Source organism: Phlebotomus papatasi, chromosome 2, assembly GCF_024763615.1.
Source record: "Phlebotomus papatasi isolate M1 chromosome 2, Ppap_2.1, whole genome shotgun sequence".
NCBI lineage: Eukaryota > Metazoa > Arthropoda > Insecta > Diptera > Psychodidae > Phlebotomus > Phlebotomus papatasi.
This window is the reverse complement of record NC_077223.1, coordinates 76,546,410-76,565,765: the sequence shown is the minus strand read 5'-3', so window position 1 is coordinate 76,565,765 and position 19,356 is coordinate 76,546,410. Positions and strand designations below refer to the sequence as shown.

General features: G+C 31.6%; 1 protein-coding gene across 1 annotated transcript; it reads left to right on the top strand.

The window, feature by feature from the left end:
- The first annotated feature begins 1,475 nt into the window (after window positions 1–1,475).
- On the top strand, window positions 1,476–18,320 carry LOC129804485 (serine proteinase stubble). The gene is made up of 5 exons (XM_055851819.1): window positions 1,476–1,622; window positions 6,151–6,314; window positions 11,654–11,775; window positions 11,848–12,155; window positions 17,480–18,320. Exons 1-5 carry the CDS (start codon window positions 1,617–1,619, stop codon window positions 17,513–17,515), a joined length of 636 nt encoding a protein of 211 aa, XP_055707794.1. The 5' UTR covers window positions 1,476–1,616; the 3' UTR covers window positions 17,516–18,320.
- The last annotated feature ends 1,036 nt before the right edge of the window (window positions 18,321–19,356 follow it).

Sequence of the window (19,356 nt, the reverse complement as noted above, 5' to 3'; positions counted from 1 at the left end):
CAACTGGCACCACCAAATTCACTTCGGCTTTTATTTTAGCTCAGTCAGGCCTGCTTTAAACCTAATAATTTAATAATTCAAACTAGTGAACAACAAACTTTTACTTTAATTTGTAATTTTTTTTTAATTTTGAGCATTTTGAAATAAAGCGCTTGCACATGTGCACGTAAATCATGTCAAAAAACGTCAAAATGCCTCATTTGGCCAAAAATATTTCCAAATTTGATAAAATATTATATATTTATGACAATTTATAAATAATAGTTTTTACTTAATTTTTTCTATATTTTTTTTTCTAGATATGACGCCCAGTATGTTTAATGTAATTAGTCTATAATTTTACTACCCTTATGAAAGTTATATGAAGAAGTGCGGAAAAGATAAAAGTTTTAAAGGTTCTTTGATTGACAACAATAACATAACAACAGCAAATTTCTTCTTCCAAAAGTCTCATTAGCTTTTTATCTTCCTATGTTGTAAAGTTGAATTGCTTTTTCTTTTCTGTACACCTTTTATTATCCCCTGGAACTTTACTATCTAATTTAACTTCTTGCTTTTCTTAGTTGAATTCCCACGAGTATCCTCGTGTGAACATGAAAAAGCACTTCTCAACCTTTGAATAAAATTTGAATAAAAAAGACCCCGAAGCAATGAAAAGGTGGAGCTTTTGCGTGATATACTGTGGAAAAAGCTCATTGATTTTTCACTCACACACCCTCTTTTTTGTATTTGTTCTGCACAATCAAGCGCCATTGTAAAAAAAAAATCCTCTGTGACGGTGGTGTTACTTTTCCTTATCAGGAGATTATGATATCAGATGAGTATTGTCTTCTTTTTCCCCCATAAACATTTTGCGTGGGAGTTTTTGGGGTGGCAAAAACTGCAGAATCGATTACAAAGGTCACCTTGGGGTACGTTCTTCTTCAGACGTAGTATGACGTCAGAGAGCTTTTTTGGGAAGTTGCCTATTTTCGCAATTCTCGCACGTGCGAAGGGGGCAACTATTCTCCCATTGCCTCGGAGGGTAGTGGATTTTTTTTTGGCGGGAAAAATCAATGACCACAAAGCTTCTTTGAGGGTGGATTTGAATGGCAAAAAAAAGCTGTCCCTCGAATGGAAATTCGAATCATTTTGGGATTACACATCAAATATTCAATGCTGTGGAAAAGAGCAATTTTCCCGGGAAACTGTGCTGAAAATTTTCACACGTATTTTTGCAAAAAAAACACATCGACATACCCTCAGTGGACGTCATAGTAAATGGTGTCTCAAGTGGATGCTTTTTGAGGCTCAATTTAACCTGATGGAGTGGCTCATCAATAAATCAAATAGCGCTGACGAGTGACGGATGGGAATCATTTTTAACTACCGCCATAAAAGTAACTTTTCCAGTGATAATCTCTTATCACTTCCAATTTACACTCATCTCTGCATTCATTCAACCCATTTATCGGCTATTTCCTGAGCGTGCTTTTCAGTTTACAGCAACATTTCACACAGTTAAGTGCCATTTCAATTATATAGTCCCAAACTTAGAGCTTTTACAGTGTTCAGCAATTAAGCCTTAAAAATTAAATTTCTCCCTTGTAAAGTTAAATTATTTGTCCAGAAGAAATATGAAGGTAATTTCCTTAACTAAAATTTTCAATTTGACGCTCACAAAAGAGACCTTCCGGCTCCAAAAGGTGCGCTCCTAATCACTCCTGAAAGCTGCCATTCAACTCTTCCAAGAGTCATCCACGCAGAAATGACCTAAAAATTTTAATTGCTCCTCTGCCAGAGAGAAAACACAGAGCTTTAGAAAGTTGTTCAAGTGTTAAATTAACGTTAGGAGTACTAAATGAAATGACAAAGAACCTTTCTTTTCCATTGAGACAGACTTTTCCTGTAGTCCACATACAGAACGCGCAGCTAGGAAATTTATTTTCATTTCAATCAGATTGAAAAAGTTCTGCTTGTGTAATTTCTGCAGGAGAAAACTTCCAAGTGGATTAAGCTTCTTCGCCAGGAAGCTCGGTTGAAAACTTTCAGTGGTTTTTTTTGGGAATATATTTATGGAGATAAATTGGATGATATAGCACGGAAAAATTGAGAGAGAAAATATCTGTATAACGTGTTTATGGATTTTTCTGTGGGAAGAAAAGTTTGAGGAAAATTAATATAATGAGAAAATTTTGGTGAGAAAATGGTTTTTTGACTGCAAATTCTTTGAATATAATATCCGGCATATTTTAATATTCGTTTGAAAACAAATTCACACAAAAATTTACTCCATTATACATTATGCTAATTTTCTATATTTATGTTGTTAAACAGTTTGGAAGAAAAGCATTTTAAAGAATAATATTAAGATCCAGAAATTTATAAAGATGTTTATTTTTTAAAATAAAGCAAAATATTTTGATAGAAAACGAAAACTTTATGCCCAAAGCACAATAACTTTTGTTTGTAAACATGTCTCCAAAATTTTCTATAAGAGTGAACAAGTTGACTAGATCTAGATCTCACTCACTCTCATTGAAATGTCAAAAACATGTTTACTAAACAAAAGTTATTGTACGTTGGGCATTAGAGAAAGCCTAAACACATCGTTCGTTAAATGCTTATCATTACTATTAAAATAATGCCGTTTTCTTAAAAGAAAAAACATTCTTTTGTAAATTTACCAAAAAAACACTGATTAAAGTGAAGATAATATGATTAATAGAACATAATAAAACTTTTCCCGAAAATAAACAACATAAGGCATATAAAAGCCAGTTACACATTTACGTTCTAAACACTATTTCTTTTCTAAAAACTTAAAATATCTCTTAATAATTTAATAAGAAAGATTTTAATGAAAGAAGAAACTTTGTTTTAATTGGTTTTAATGCATTTTAGCCAAAGGGTAATTGACAGATCTGCAAATCACGCCGATCAGTCTCCATTATCGGCGGCATCTAAAGTGCACCGTTAGTGGCATATCAGCATACCCCGTGGATTTTTTTTAGATTTATTTATTTTTAATAAAAAATACTTCAACAAGTTTAATATACCTCTAATAATTTCAATGTTAATTTGAACATTTAAATTTATAAAATTTATATAAATGCTATACAGATTAAATAAACTGCCTGTGTCAAGGAAAGGGGTGGCAAAGCGTTATAGGATTTTGCGAAATGCTTGAATTCGTGGCTTAGATACTATATCTCGAAAGTGCTTTAGCATAATTTACCATTTACCGGTTCATAACCGATTTATTGAACAGATTAAAATACTCAAAATATTGCTCAAAATACCTTTGGAATAAGAATAATTTAATTTCGGATAAAAATTAGTTGTTCATTAGGGGAGACTGGGGCAAAAAGTAACAAAATGGATATTTTATTTTTTTACAAGCTACCCGAGCACCTACAAAATTTCTAATTAGCACAGTTTTATAGGAAATTTACTGCTCTACAACTCTGTGAAAACCATTTTCCTCTATTTTGTAAGGAAATATATTTATCGAGGCGTTTTCTAAATGGTAATTTTGTGATCATTCTCAAAAATGCTGGGGAAAATAGTAACAGGCATCACATTTTGATTCGCTTTATTACGGGATTCCGTAAATTTAAGTAAAATACCTAGATTACATATTTTCATAGTAAATTTATTCTTCTACACCCTTGTAAAACACCGTTTTCTCTATCTGAACAATAAAAATATAAAAATGCTTTTCAAGGAATTTTAGAAAAAACACACAAAAGACTGCAAATCGTTTGACCAATGCAAACAACAGGCGGCGACACATAGTATTGACGTTTCTTATCACGGTGAGACATAAGAAATTGTTTCGGTTTTTGTTACTTTTTGCTCCATAGCTTTGGTACTTTTTACCCCAAGTGGTCGTTTTTTAATAAAAGGATTTCTAGAGAAAAGAATCTTTGTAAAATTCTAAAATAGATAGCGGATTCGTATTCAAAGAATATCCAGATAATTTGGGAGATATTCATCAGTGCATCAAATATATTATAAGTATAGCTAATAATTGATATCTTCTGCACGGAAAATATTTCAAAAATAGGGCTAAAAATTTCGATATTTTTTATTTTCTAAATTCCTTTTTCAAATTCTAACAAACTTACGACATTGAAGAAGACTTATGGCAGCTATCTATGGAAAAAATTTTATGCCGCTATCTTATTTATCTTGGAAGATATTGTATTTTAAAATTTTCGATTTGTAACTTTTTGCCCCAGTCTCCCCTACCGATTCATAACCTAATGGAATCACTTCAGGCTTGTTAAGAATTCTAAGACCTTTCCAACGAGGCCAAACTTTATAGCATTCAGTTAATAAATACGCTCTCTAGAGCCTTTTTAACCTTTCACTTTGAGAAATTGTTATTATAAATTATTCAATAGTATTTTAGTATATGCCCAAAGTGTGAGCCTAGGCCACCTCCTTAACACTAAACCTACCGACCGTGTTTGTTCGTTTTTTCTAGCGCCCTCGGTCAAATAACATCCCGGTAGGGTAGGATACTCAACAATTTTTTCTTAGGAAAAAAATAAAATTTAATCACTGAAAAATTACTAGCATATTTTAAAAAAATCATTAAGTTTAATAGTGATATTGTACCGTTTAAATATGAATTAATTTTAAAAAGTTTAAAACACGCCAATTTAACCGGATCTTGGTAGGTTTAGTGTGAACATATCCAAAAACATGATCTTGGAGGGAAAGAGGAGGGATATAGGGACATGTTGGACATATTAATGGTCTCAAAAATATTTTTAGACTTGTTAAACATTTTGTTAGATCCATATGATTTTTTTTAAGCCATATGATTGGTAAGGGTAATTCACTGGGGAACCGTTATCCATATCCTGTTTAGATGACAATAAGATATGAAATCTCTGAAATGGGCAATGATCGAAAATCTACGTCTTTTATTAGTACTTAGGTTTTGCTAAAACATGAATTAATTTTCGCAAAAAAATTATATTGCTTACTCAACTTTTAGTTTATAATTTAATAAAACCTCAATATTAAAAATATTTTAAAAAAAAGTCTCAAAATAAGTATTTAACTAAATTTAAAATTATTTAATATCCCTGCCATGCTTAAAATGGAGCCGAAATATGCAAAAAAAAGAATGGGATGAAAATTAAATAGGATGGTAAAGGCATAAAAGTAGGATTTGCGAATCATTTCCACCAATAATCGATTTTGAAATAATATTAAAAAATATAATACCCAAATTAAATTATGGATTGAAAATAGATTGTAATACCATTTTACGAATTTCTACTAAATGCAGAATGTGTTTTCTGAATTTGAAAAAGTCCAAAAACAATTGCCATTTATTTTAATTAAACTCCAATTGATAGGATTGTCAGTCAAAATCTAAGTTTAATTTAAATTTTATCAATTTTAATTAAATTCGGGATGGTATCAATTTAGATTTATATTGATATCAAAAGCTCTTTACCATTCATGATGAAATAAATTTTGATGGTGAAATTATTCCACTCTAAAGGTTTCTTTGTAGCTTCCTAAAATGTAATATTCTTTGCACGTTTACAATTTTATTCCCTCTTTAATGCTCTCTTGTTATACATCACAAAGAGTTTGTGAGTATAGAATACAAATAACCCAAATTTGGTAGTGAAAGCATTCCATAGTTTTGAAATATACTTCGGAAAATACAGAAAAAATGTAAAATTCTTTCTCAGTTTCCATAAGAGGGTGGGATAAAAAATTAAAATGGATCGAATAGCAATAAACAATAAAGTGACCAGAAGGAAGAAGCAAAACTGTGCAAAATGAACAGATTGTATGCAAATAGCACAAAAAAGCAATCAATTGAGTAAAATATTTTGCATTTTGATCAAAACTTCCATACTTTCTGTATATATGGGGAATGTTACGCAAGAGTATTCGGGAAGCAGGAAGGCCTCTCGTGAGCCAAAAGTATTGATTTTTAGTCGCGACAGAGCAACATGGCGTTCAGCCTCCCTTGAGCCACCTTTGCCCCCTTTGCATCCACAGAAGGGAGGCTGAGTGAGCCATTTTCCGTGCTGTGGGGCGCCCTTCGTCATCCACCCACGCTCTTGAAGCTGGGCGGTGATTTTTGAGAATGTCACTCTGCACCCCACTGACTCTCCCTCTTCCCTGGCGCAGATCCTTGCACAGGTTTCCGCCCTCAGTTGGATTCTATTGGTGATAGTAGTGCTCGAAGGTGCGCATGCATCTACCGTCGAGACGACCACCGACCTCCTGGATTCCACCATCAGCAAAGACAGCGTAGTCATCAATTGGCAGACAGTGTGTGATCACTTGTACCGGTGAGTAAATTCTATTTCTTCATTTTCTCCAGTTCGTCTCATCTTCCGGCTTGTTGCTGGATGGGATTCCCAGAGAATTTAGCCCTAAGGGAATAGGTGGCCCAGATGTACAAATTTACATTTGGGACAGAACTTTTTGTTCAGTTCAGGACATAATTACTTGGTGAAAATGTCGCTTGAGCAAATTACCCGGAAACTGCTTTAAGTGATTAGACTTTAAACTGTTTAATAATTGAGAAGGAAATTATTCAACATATTTTCTCCGAACAATCAGTTGAGAACATCATTCCAAATATGCGAAGTGGTTGATTGTAATAAGCAAAAGTATATAACTAAGAAATGTAAGGATAATTGTCTTAGCAGATAAGAGTGCAACACAGAGAGAAATCCGAAAAAGTTAAAATTACATTCCGGAAATGTTTATTTTACCCTGCAGTATTGATCCGAAATCGGTGTAAATATTATACTTTTTAGGTGTATTGGGGGTTAAAGTTACCCTTTTTTCATGTTAATTTTACCCTTAAAAAGGTGTAAAATTAACATTAAAAAATGTTGATTTATTTTTACACCTAAAAAGTGTTAAAGTTATGAGGAGAAAAAGTTATTCGCACCCCCGTTTTTTTCTCACAATCCGTGAAAGAATATTACGATATAAATTTATCAAAATTTGTGGATCAAGAATTACCATTGAATTAAAGATATTAAAAGTATTTCCAATCTTTTTTAATGCCACAGAAATATTCACAAAACATAATAAAATGCAAAATTCATAAAAATACGAATCATATTATTAAATGTACAAAATGAATGATCCAAATGAAAAGATAGGAATTTTTAGATAAAATAGATTTTTAGAATTTTTAGAAAAGATAGGAAAAAAATACTTCAACGAGTTTAATTTACCTTGGATAATTTAAATGTTTATTTGATCATTGAACTTTACCAAATTTAAAATCTCTAGATATTAAATACACTGTTTGTGTCAAAGAAAAGAGTGGCAAAGCTTTCAAGACTTTAATAAATGCTCGAATTCGTGACTTAGATGCTATACCTCAAAAGTACTTACGCATAATTTACCATTTACCGGTTCATAACCGATTTATTGAACAAATTAAAATACTCAAAATATTGTTCAAAATACATTAGGAAAAATAATAATTAAATTTCGGATAAAAATTACTTGTTCATTACCGGTTCATAACCGAATGGAATCGGTTAAGGCTTGTCAAGAATTCTAAGACTTTTCTAACAAGCCCAAACCTGATAAAATTCAATTGAGAAATTATAAATGATTTTACATATTTTTCAGAAAAATTATACATATTAGTAGATAAAATTAATACATTAAGTTAAAGACACGAAAATAAAATTGAACGAGTTTTCAATATTTAGTCGGCCATATCAAATCTAGCAATAAATAATATTTAAATTTAAAGGTTCCAGTTTTCGAAATAAAAATTGTCCTTATTTTATTATTAATCACTGAGAGAAATCCGAAAAAGTTAAAATAACATTCCGGAAACGTTAATTTTTCCCTGCAGTATTGATCCAAAATCGGTGTAAATTTTACGCTTTTTAGGTGTATTAGGAGTTAAAGTTACCCTTTTTCATGTTAATTTTACACTTAAAAAAAGTGTAAAATTAACATTAAAAAATGTTTATATTTTTTTTAAATCTAAAAAGTGTTAAAGTTCTGAGGAAAAAAAGGTTAATCGCACCCTCTTTTTTTCTCAGTAATGGAAAGGTATTCAAATTGTCTATAATTTATTTCAATATTATCAAGTATTTTTTAGAAGAAAAATGAGATAAAATATCTAGGGGGAAGTGGGGCACCTTTGAAAGTGGGTCAGCTTTGAAATTTGGATTTTCCTCCTATTTTTAAGTGGAACTGTGCCATATCATAATGTAATTTAGCTTCTCGATCTGTTTGTGCACCCAAATTATATCACAATAAAACTCAATTTTATTTAAGAATAGGTAATAAATCCCAATTTCAAAGGTGCTCCACTTTCGAAGTTGCCCCACTTCCCCCTATGATTTAAATTAAAAAAGAATAAATTAAGTGCAAACGTTCTTTCTCCTTTATGATGTTTATTTTGTAGAGGACAATAAGGTCTAATATTTTATACAATACCCCCTTGTTCTAAATATTTAATATCTCATTTTAGAGTTTTAAACCAAAAATTTCGTACTTAGGAGCACTTTCTTAATTTACAAATAGCAAACCTTAAGAGAAGTATAGCTACACCTGACACATGTTTAGAATAATCTTCAAAGTATCACTGTTCAAAAGTACAGGAACCCTTTTAGCGAGTCTAAAAATGTTCGCTCTTGAAATGCCTACCTGAACCTTTTGTGACTAATGAACCTATTACTTTCATTATATTAATCCTGAATCTGAATTATTATAAAGGTGGTAAAGTCAGTTTTGGTTTTATAAATTTTAGCTACAAAATGGACTAACTCGCAGGATTGTTCAAAGAATTATGTAGTTATAATATTATTTTTAAGAGCTAGTTCAATACCTCAAATTGCCTGAAAAAGGACATGTATCAAATCCATTAAGAACATAGAAAACAATTGAGTTGTTCGAAGATTCAGTCGTCCAAAGGTAGCACGCTTTCCCCTAATGGTTTTAAGGTCATAGACTCAGACTGATCCTAGAGAATATACAGATATAAAGATTTGCCAATATAGGATTTGATCAAGGAAATGTATGCAAAGAACCACTAATCTCTGATCGTAAGCACTCAGTGTATGACAATATTTTGAACTAATCTTTTTACGGCAAAATTTAACAGTCCACTAAATATTCTCCAGGATTAACCTGAGTCTATTTAAGGCTTAAGGTATTGAGTTTATGATTCAAATATTTTGCTTTCTAAAACTTTTTTTTTCTTTTCGAATTTATCATTAAAAGACCACTTCCCACAGCGTTATTTAGACTAAAGTAAGAAAAAGATCAAAAATAATATTGATATTGAGTGTGTGCGAATGTGAAACCTGAAAGGCTTTCTCTTTTTGGTGACGTTGAACCATATATCTGCTGATCACCGGATCAGTGACCTAAAATAAATTTATTTAGATTTTTTTACTTTACCGTAAAATTTGCAGAATTCATTTATTTAAAAAAAATATTATTTGGAACATATCAAACAATTTGAAGCATAATCATAATTTTAATTTGATAGAATTTTAAATAATTGTATAAGTTTCTGGAGATTAAATGTACTTTAAATTTGCTAAACAGATCCGAATCATATTCCGATAGATCCATTTTCAATTATTCCAAAACAGTTATAAAAGTTTTAATCTGGGACACTGGTGAAAATGAAAGGATCATCGGGGATCCTTTGGAAATTATCACTGTTCTGACACTTCTTCAACTCCGGAATAAACGAAAAAAAACAATGAAAGTCATCTTTGATGTTCTCTCAGATGAGAAAAATATAAAATAAGTACAGTAGACTCTCACAAATTCGGGCATATGGGACCGAAATGTCAGCCGAATTAGATAGAAAAATTCGGGCGACAAACTTTTTGAAATGCAGCGATTTTTTATTCATGTGCATATAGAATAGATATTGAGTTTACACACTCATATATAACGTGAATTGCATGAAAATCCCTCAATAATGCAAAATCACATCAAAACTAAAACAAACCATACCAAATTTGAGCATATTTGATTCATTTGATAATAATAATCGAACTTGAAAAATGACAACAAACTTTTTTCAAATGTAACCGCTGCCCGAATTAAAAAGTAGCCCGATCTTAAAAGAGCCGAATGAGCGAGAGTCTACTGTACTAAGTTTGCAATAAAACATAATCTATCGTGATAAATGTACATACAAAATTTCAAGAGACACTAGTGAATGCTTCAAAGGATCAAATATGATGCATTCTTTTGAAAAGGATCAAATATTATCCAATTTGATCTATTTATTTTTACCAGTGGATATTTATTACTCTTGGGAGTCTTATGCCCAACACACAATAACTTTTGTTTACTAAACATATTTTTGACATTTCAATGAGAGTGAATGAAACATAGATCTAGTCATCTCGCTCATTCTCATGGGAAATTTTGAAAACATGTTTACAAACAAAAGTTATTGTGCGCTGGTCATTATGCCTAACGCACAATAACTTTTGTTTTGTAAACATGTTTTTGATATTTCAATGAGAGTGAATGAGATCTAGATCTAGTCATCTCGCTCATTCTCATAGAAAATTTTGAAAACATGTTTACAAGCAAAAATTATTGTGCTCTGGCCATTATGCCCAACGCACAATAACTTTTGTTTGTAAATATGTTTTCAAAATTTCCTATGAGAGAGAGCAAGATGACTAGATCTCTGTTTCAGTCACTCTCATTGAAATGTCAAAAACATATTTACAAAACAAAAGTTATTGTGCGTTCAGCATTATGCACAGCGCACAATAACTTTTGTTTTGTAAACATGTTTTTGATATTTCAATGAGAGTGAATGAGATCTAGATCTAGTCATCTCGCTCATTCTCATAGAAAATTTTGAAAACATGTTTACAAGCAAAAATTATTGTGCTCTGGCCATTATGCCCAACGCACAATAACTTTTGTTTGTAAATATGTTTTCAAAATTTCCTATGAGAGAGAGCAAGATGACTAGATCTCTGTTTCAGTCACTCTCATTGAAATGTCAAAAACATATTTACAAAACAAAAGTTATTGTGCGTTCAGCATTATGCACAGCGCACAATAACTTTTGTTTTGTAAACATGTTTTCGAAACTGCCAATGAGAGTGAGTGAGATGACTAGAGATCTCATTCTCTTTTACAGGAAGCTCCGAAAACATGTTTACAAACAAAAGTTATTGTGCGCGGGGCCTAATGCTTGCGGAACAATTTCATGAAATCAAAATTAACATATTTTTCTTTCCAAACGTTTATTTGCAAATGTTTATTCCAATCTACCACACTCCAAATTAACTTGAAATAAATTGAACTTTTTTGTGTTGTTCAGAAGAAGTAAATAAATTTTGATTTCGTAAAAATTCCCTGATCTGAAAAGTTTATTTATTTATTAATTAGAAAATTTCTAACACAGGAATTCCAATTCCAATTCTCACCCCATATATTAGTTGAATAGAAAATCAATTTCCTTGAACACAATTTGTGTAGTTATTTTTCAATAAAAGTGAACCAAAGTAGAAAATTGGAACGAATTGTTGAAAAGAATTTACGATGTTGGACAAACTTTGTAAAGAAAAGAGAAGAGAAGAATAGAGGAGATATGTATTCCTGGTCTCGTAAAAGAATTCCTGAACTTACCTCCCCTTTTTCCGCTCTCCAGGATAAATTTGTCAGGGTCGGGATGTCGACCCTACTACGATTCCAATGCACCACCAACGAATGATTCCCTTCCGCGGAATCAGTTGGACCTTCTGTGTCCCACGCTGTGTTTCAATGCTTTAGGTGAGTTCCTCCAGGATTTAGCTTTAACTTTCCTTGCATTTAGACTTACAAGCTGTTGTTTTTTTGGCTCAGGACTACCCAGTTGCGTTTGCATTTCGCCCTACAAACGGGTCCGGGGAATAAGTCGCGATGGCATCTGCAGGTTGTTTTGTTCAGTGACCCTTGCACCGTTGGACGGATGCTCTCCTTGCGTGGACGTGGAGACTACCACGGAGATGCCCACAACAACAATTAAGACAACGATTCCAACAACAACAACAACTAGGACGACCACAACGCGACCAACCACCACGACAAGATCCACCAAGGCTCCCACACAATCAACGACGCCCGATTGGGCTAAATTGTGCAACGCACTGTGCCAGATTGGCGAAGGCGGGGTAGGTTGAAAACTAAGGGAACACGTTATGGGAATATGGGACAAAAGACACATTTTATTTTTTCACGGGTTTCTAGGAGACGGGAAACTTTTAATTATATTTTCAAAGAAAATTTAGCGCCCTACAACCTTTATGAACACCATTTACTTCTACGAGTAATAACTTTTCAAATAATTTTTTAAAAATTGATTTCACAGAAATTTTTAAATGAGCTTGGGAAAATATTGGTAGTCAAATAGAGCAATTTATGTCATTTAATTTGCGTTACCACGGACTCTTATAATTAGAAAATTAATGGAAATTTAGTCCTTTACCCTTGTGTCACAGATCATTTTTCTCTCTTAACCCTTTAACGACGAGACAGTTTTTGTGGACCGAAAATCAGCAATAAAAATAAACAGATGAACAAAATTAGTAAAAGGTCTTATATCTAGCCTTAGAAAATCCAGGAGAGTCTGATTCGGTGTATTTTTTACCTCTATGAGCAATAGGGACAAAAATAGCCAAAAAATTTAAGTAATTTTTCTGACGATACCAATGACTGATAAAGTTTTCACTTTAATGAAAAATATTATGTTTGAGTACTGTAGTTTCTTTTTCCAAAACGGTTTTGCTTTAAAAAAATTGTAAGTATAAAAAATAATTAAATTAATTATCATTATCAAAATTCGTCATTTTTGAGCTTAAAAATTTTTTATATAACAAATAGCTGGAGACTTGCAAAAAATATCCTAGATTCCTTCAACATCTACTTTTCGATTACATACAAACATAAGGAAAAAATAACTTTAGGTAGTTAGGAAAAATTATTTTCTTTATGGGACACCAGTGTTCCAATCGTCCTTAAAGGGTCAACGAGAAATGTACAAGATTAAAAAAATGAATTAGTCAATTTTAATACTTCCTAATTTAAAAAACAAGACTAAAAATGTTATAAATAATTTCTATTTACTAAAAATCTTATTTTTTTAAAATCATATGAAATTGCAATGCTTTTTTTTAAGTCAAATAAACCAGCTGCTCTTAGTAGGGGGAAGTGGGGCACCTTTGAAAATGGGGTAGCTTTGAAATTGGGATTTTCCTCCTATTTTTAAGTGGAACTGAGCCATATCATAATGTAATTTAGCTTCTCGATCTGTTTGTGCACCTAAATTATATCATGATAAGGTTTAATTTTATTTAAAGATAGGTGAAAAATCTCAATTTCAAAGCTCCCCACTTTCAAGGAGGCTTCACTTCCTCCAAAGAATCCTTTTAAATAAAAAAAAGGTTCCAAATATTTCGTCATATAAGAAATTAGAATAGTTAAGCCATATGGCTAAACTTTAAGTTTGAAGATTATATCAGATCTGAAGCCTATACAATACAATCGAGTTAGCTTAGATGGGAAGTTGTTAGAATTTACAATACGTAACAGTTTATTTAAAAAATGACCTTTTTTGCTTAAAATGTTGCCCAGGAATATTGCCAAATTATGTCCAGATTTTAAGTGATATTAAAATTCACTTTCTCATATCTATAGTCACTCCTTGGAAATCTTAAGTAGCTACCTTTTAGCCCCAAACTTTAAATGAAATAGATAGTCAATGAAATTTTTCTCTTACTTTTTGTATATAGTAATGTGGGGTAATTGGATCGTTTTCCGAAGAGTGCTATTTAAACGCTTGTTTTTGGACTGATGAAATTCTTTTTTACTTCTTCTAAATCCATAGAATTATTCACTGTTCTATTCAGAAACCATAATATAAAAAAAATTATCAAAAATATTAAAGAAAATTTATAAAATAATGATAATACTGAAATAAGTCAGCATGCACTAACTGGGTCGCCTTTTCACTAATTCACTTTTAATTAAACCTTTGGATTTAAAAAACTTTTTTCACAAGGAAAAAACAATAAATGTTTTCGATCAACCAGCTGCCATTTGCGAAAATATCACTGCTGCAAAATTTTTAGTGAAGAACCCAGCTGGTACAAGATTGAAATGAGTCGATTACAGTCAAGTGTGCTAATGCGGCACTCACATATTTAATGGATAAAAATATCATTTTTGCTTGTTCACAAACTTGAATAGTTATATTAACTGTAGTGATTATATTACGGAAATAAAAATAAAAATATTATTTTAAGTGGATTAGTCATAAACGATCTAGATAGCGAAGCGCCCGGATTAGCACACTTGACTATACTGTTTTTCTTCAACTGTGATATTCTGTTCTTTGCCATAGAGTGATAAATTTTTAAGGTGTTTAACATAAGGTACACTAGGGTCTAAAGTTTAGCTTCCTAATTTCCGAGGAACGATACCAAATATTAAGAAAATTTATAGATTTGTAATGCGTAAATCCTGGACAGTGAATTAGTTTTAAAATATTGAAAAAATCGAGTATGTTTTTTTTAAATAGGATTACTTAATCAAGCGAAATAGATAAAGTGGAGAGGACCAATAATTTTGGGGAATTTGTTTAAAAGTATTCTTATTAAGCGGTCATCAGACTAGAGATTTAGCCCAGTTCCCGACGGCCTAAAATTTCTAATAACAACTAATTTTATTGCTTTTTCAGAATGTTATAACTCATTTGTCCTTAATAATCCAATACGAAGTCAAATTTTTCCAAATAATCTTGATTGTTGAAAAATTAGAGTAGTTAAGGTCTCAGGTCCCTCAGGTCTGAAGCCCGTTTTAGCATACAGTTATTTCCAAAAATTCGAATTTAGTTGGTGAAAATGAGTTAAAAGTGTATTTTCAGGCATATTACAGTCCCAAAACGCAATGGGTATTTTCTTTGATGGAGAAATGGATAAAGAACTAGGGGAATGTAGGCATGGTTCGCACAGAGTTAACCTTCAAACTGTGCGAATTTTCTCTCTATTTGCAAAGAGCTGAATTACCATTTCTCGTCTTGTATCATGAGCTTAATAATTATCTATTTTATGGCTAAGTAATGATGAACTAGCTTTTTGCAAATAAAGAGAAATTTTGCGTTGATTGAAGGTTCACTCTGTGCGAACCATGCCAACATTCCCCTGAAAGTTATACTTTCAAACATAATCCTTTGGTAATTTTTAAATATCTTCTTGAATGGAAAATTAAAAACTGACGCATTTTTGAATAATTTTATGACTCATACATCAAGAAATGTTTTCTGGAAATGTTATTAAAGCGGAGACTATTCAAACGTCACCAACGTCACTATCGCTAAGCATATAAAACTTTGAACGTTCTGAGAATAATATAAAGAAAATGACTTGTCTATAAATAATTTATGAAGTGTATATTATAAAATTTAAGTCATTTAGAGAGCTCTTAAGGATTACAATTAAATAATTTTCATAACAGATAATTCTCAAGTGTTTGACATTAAGTGCATTCTTAAACATTTTTTTTTAATAAATTAAACGCCAAGATTTATTTCTTAGAGAATCAATCATACATTTTATAGGAAATAGCATGAAAGTCTAGACAAAACAAGTGAAGTGGTTGAACTTACATGAAGGTACTTAATTCTCTTTTAAATCAGAATTGTTAGTGTATTAGTTAAATCATTCAATCCAACTTTTTTCTAAAAATCTATCCAGTTAACTCATTTTGGCATCTTTTGGGACTCTGAGTATACCCAAAGGAAAATATGAATATTCCGGGATAACCGTTTTTTTTTAATAATGTTAAACTGATAACAAATCAATTCTTTTGATATGAGTGCAAACTATAAGAGTGCTCAAATCGAGGATAATTTTTGTATAGGACATCGATTAATCCCTGAATTATGATTTTTTTGATCAAAAAATCGTGAAATTGGGTTTTACATATGCTGTGGCCCAGAAAGAGCTAAAAATGATGAAATAAATTATTAATTCTTTAAAACTGATTTTACATGTTTACAAATTGACTTGATGAAAAGAAATAATCTGCCAAAGGGTGATGATATTGACAAGATTCCATCAAGGGAATTGGTGCATTGTGGAGATGCAGCACGATCACTCTTTAACATAAAATAAATGCATTACGAGCATAGCCCTACTATTGAACTTTAATCGAACTTGATTATACGTTATAGGGGAGACTGGGGCAAAATTTGTCAAAACGAAAATTTCAATATTCACTATTTTGTAAAATAAAAGAGACTGAGGCTTGAAATTTTTATTATACTAGATAGCCTTCACGAACCTTCTTAAACTTACGAAGTTTCAAGGGATTCGAGGAAGGATTATGTAAAATAAAAAATAATGAAATTTTAAGCCCTATTTTTGAAATATTTGTCTTACAGAAAATATCAATACTGATTAGCTCAATTTAAGCACATTTCTCTTTAAGATAGAGAAAAATTATCTTCGACAAAGTTGTAGAGGAATAAATTTCCTATAAAAATATGTCTATTTGATATTTTTAACGTTTGCGAGAGTAAAATGTCACAAATTATCCGAAGACTGACAAAATTTGCCTCAGCTATTTTGAGAATCTCCACAAAATCGACTTTTAGAAAATGATTCGAAAATCACATTTCTTTCGAGATAGAAGAAAATAGTCTTCTGCAATGTTGTAGAGCAGTAAATTTCGTATAAGAATATGCTCATTATAAAACGCTTAAGTTTTCTCAAAGCTCGTGAAAAGAATAAATATGCGTTTTGACAAGTTTTGCCCCAGTCTCCCCTATAGCTGGATATTAAAAAATTAAATGTAAATTGACCTGGCCCTGAAGCCCTAATTAAACTCATACTGGTTTTAGACTTAAACTGTAAAATTCGGCAGTAAAGGATTAGCCCAAACTATGATACATTGAGGGCTTATACGGGCTTCAGGCATGAGGCTACGGCTTAAATTCCCTAAATTCTAATGAGCTAAGATCTTTTTCGAAATTTTGACTTATACGGGCTTCAGACCTAAGGCTTATCCATATGGCTTAACTGCTCTATTTTTTTATCAATCAGGATTTTTTGGAAAAATTTGACTTTGGATTGGTATTAAAAACAAATAACATATTAGGCTCTCAAAAAGTAATTAAATTGCTCGCTATTTATGATTTTGAGACCTTCGGGAACTTAGCTAAACCTTTAGTCTGAAGCCCGCATTAGGGTTAGATTTTAAGGGTGAATGAGTCATTAGATTTTAAAAACCATTAAAAATTACTTGATATACCCTAAAATCCACCCCTTTTTGAGCTGTGTTCGCTGAGATCTTTAAAACCAATTTAAATATATTTCAAATTGACCTACATTTAGAATCCTACCTGTTTGCAATATGCATAAAGAACATAGACTGATATCAGAGATATAAAAAATCATAAATAATAAATTTAAGCAATATAAATATTTTTTTCTTGCAGATTTTGTGCAATTGTGACTTGCCGCCGTTCTTCTGAGTCACATTATGAGATCTTCAGGAGAATTGCGGTGACTTGTAAATAAAATTATATAATACAATTTCCGTTGGACAACGACGATACCATGTGGATTTGTTCTGAGGGTTCCATTGATAAGACAGTTAATTTTAATTCCACTATTTCTGTTCAACTTGATGTGAAAATAAAACTTTAGGATAACGACAAATGAATATCACAAAAGGGCTTCCAAAACCATCAATTCATTGTGACCAGAGAAGAGGATTGCTTCTCTCTGGCTCGTAAGTATTATAAAAGATGAAATAATGTTGTAGAATGTTAAGAAAATAAACATATATATATTAAGAATAAAAAAAACTGAGGAGGAGATATGCAGAATTTGGCAGAAAGGAGTATCTTTCACCCCTGTTTAGTCAGTAGAATTTTCATATCAGTGACAAATGATAGAAAATTGCTGTGAAGACAATAAAATTCATCTAAACACCAAAATATATAAGTGATTTTAGGATGAACAAGTATATAAATTATAATATGGTTAAACGTGTAATGTCGTTTCAAATGTATACTGAAGAATAAAAAGAAGTTAAAATCATGCTCTAATGATAAGACAACATAAAATATTAATGGCAAAGAATAGCTTAAAAACACTTTTGCTTGTTGTTGCCTGAATAGATTAAAAAAAAACCTGAATGTATTGCACTTTTGATGTAAAATTGAGAGAAAACAGAAAACACTGAAGACGAGTCCTCTGTCTCAATGTGAAAATCTAATTCAGCTCCAATGTAGTAATGCAACAATAAAAGTCCATGTATTGCAATTCTGAAAATTATCTTATTAGTCCCAGAAGTTTTATATATGTTTTTATCTTTCGAGACAAAATTTAGAAAAAAAAAATTTAGACTGGTTTACAAATTATTTTAAGAGATAGTGAACCTACAGTATTGCAATCGAGTTTAAGTTTCTGATTCGGGACGATCGCCGGGACCCATTTATGGTAATAGTGGTTTGTACAACTCATTGAGTGGGTTCGAAGGGTGGTACAAATAAGTTCTAAATAAATTCTAAATCGGTCAGACTTCTGCAGTAATAAGGAAGCTTAAGCGTGGTTAGGAAGGCTGAGCCTATCCTATGGTGCTATTCCACTGCAAAAATCCTGGGAGCAAGGAAGGAACCTTCACGCGTACTAAAAACTAGATTTTAGAGCTAAATCGGTGTTCCTAAACAATCCCTTGGATTGACTAATCCTTCAATCGCGAGGCTAAAAATAGAGTGTCTTCAATTTGCACAAAGAAACCTCAAACACAAACTGAAAAATGAACATAGGGGAAAGTACTTTCCCTTCGAACGCTCATGCCTTCGAATAATGCAAATTTTCTTTTACTTTTCTTAAGAGATTTTACTTAATTATCACATATTAATATTTGAGGATAAGCTAACTAATATTTAATAGAAATGTGTAAGTTTCATACACTGAGAGAAATCCGAAAAAGTTAAAATAACATTGCGGAAATGTTAATTTTACCCTGCAGTATTGATCCGAAATCGGTGTAAATATTACCCTTTTTAGGTATATTAGGGGTTAAAGGTACCCTTTTTCATGTTAATTTTACCCTTAATAAGGTGTAAAATTAACATTAAAATATGCTGATATATTTTTGTACCTAAAAAAGTTCTGAGGAAAAAATTTTAATCGCACCCTCTTTTTTCTCTCAGTGTAGGAAAAGTATGTGTGGTAATCGGAAAAGCAGTTAAAAATTTTTATAGCAACTTTTAGCTAGCGACGCGTTTCGATTTATTTAAAATCTTCTTCAGGCTCTATAAAGGCGTCTACACATTGGGAGCAATTTTCGTCAAAAATTGCG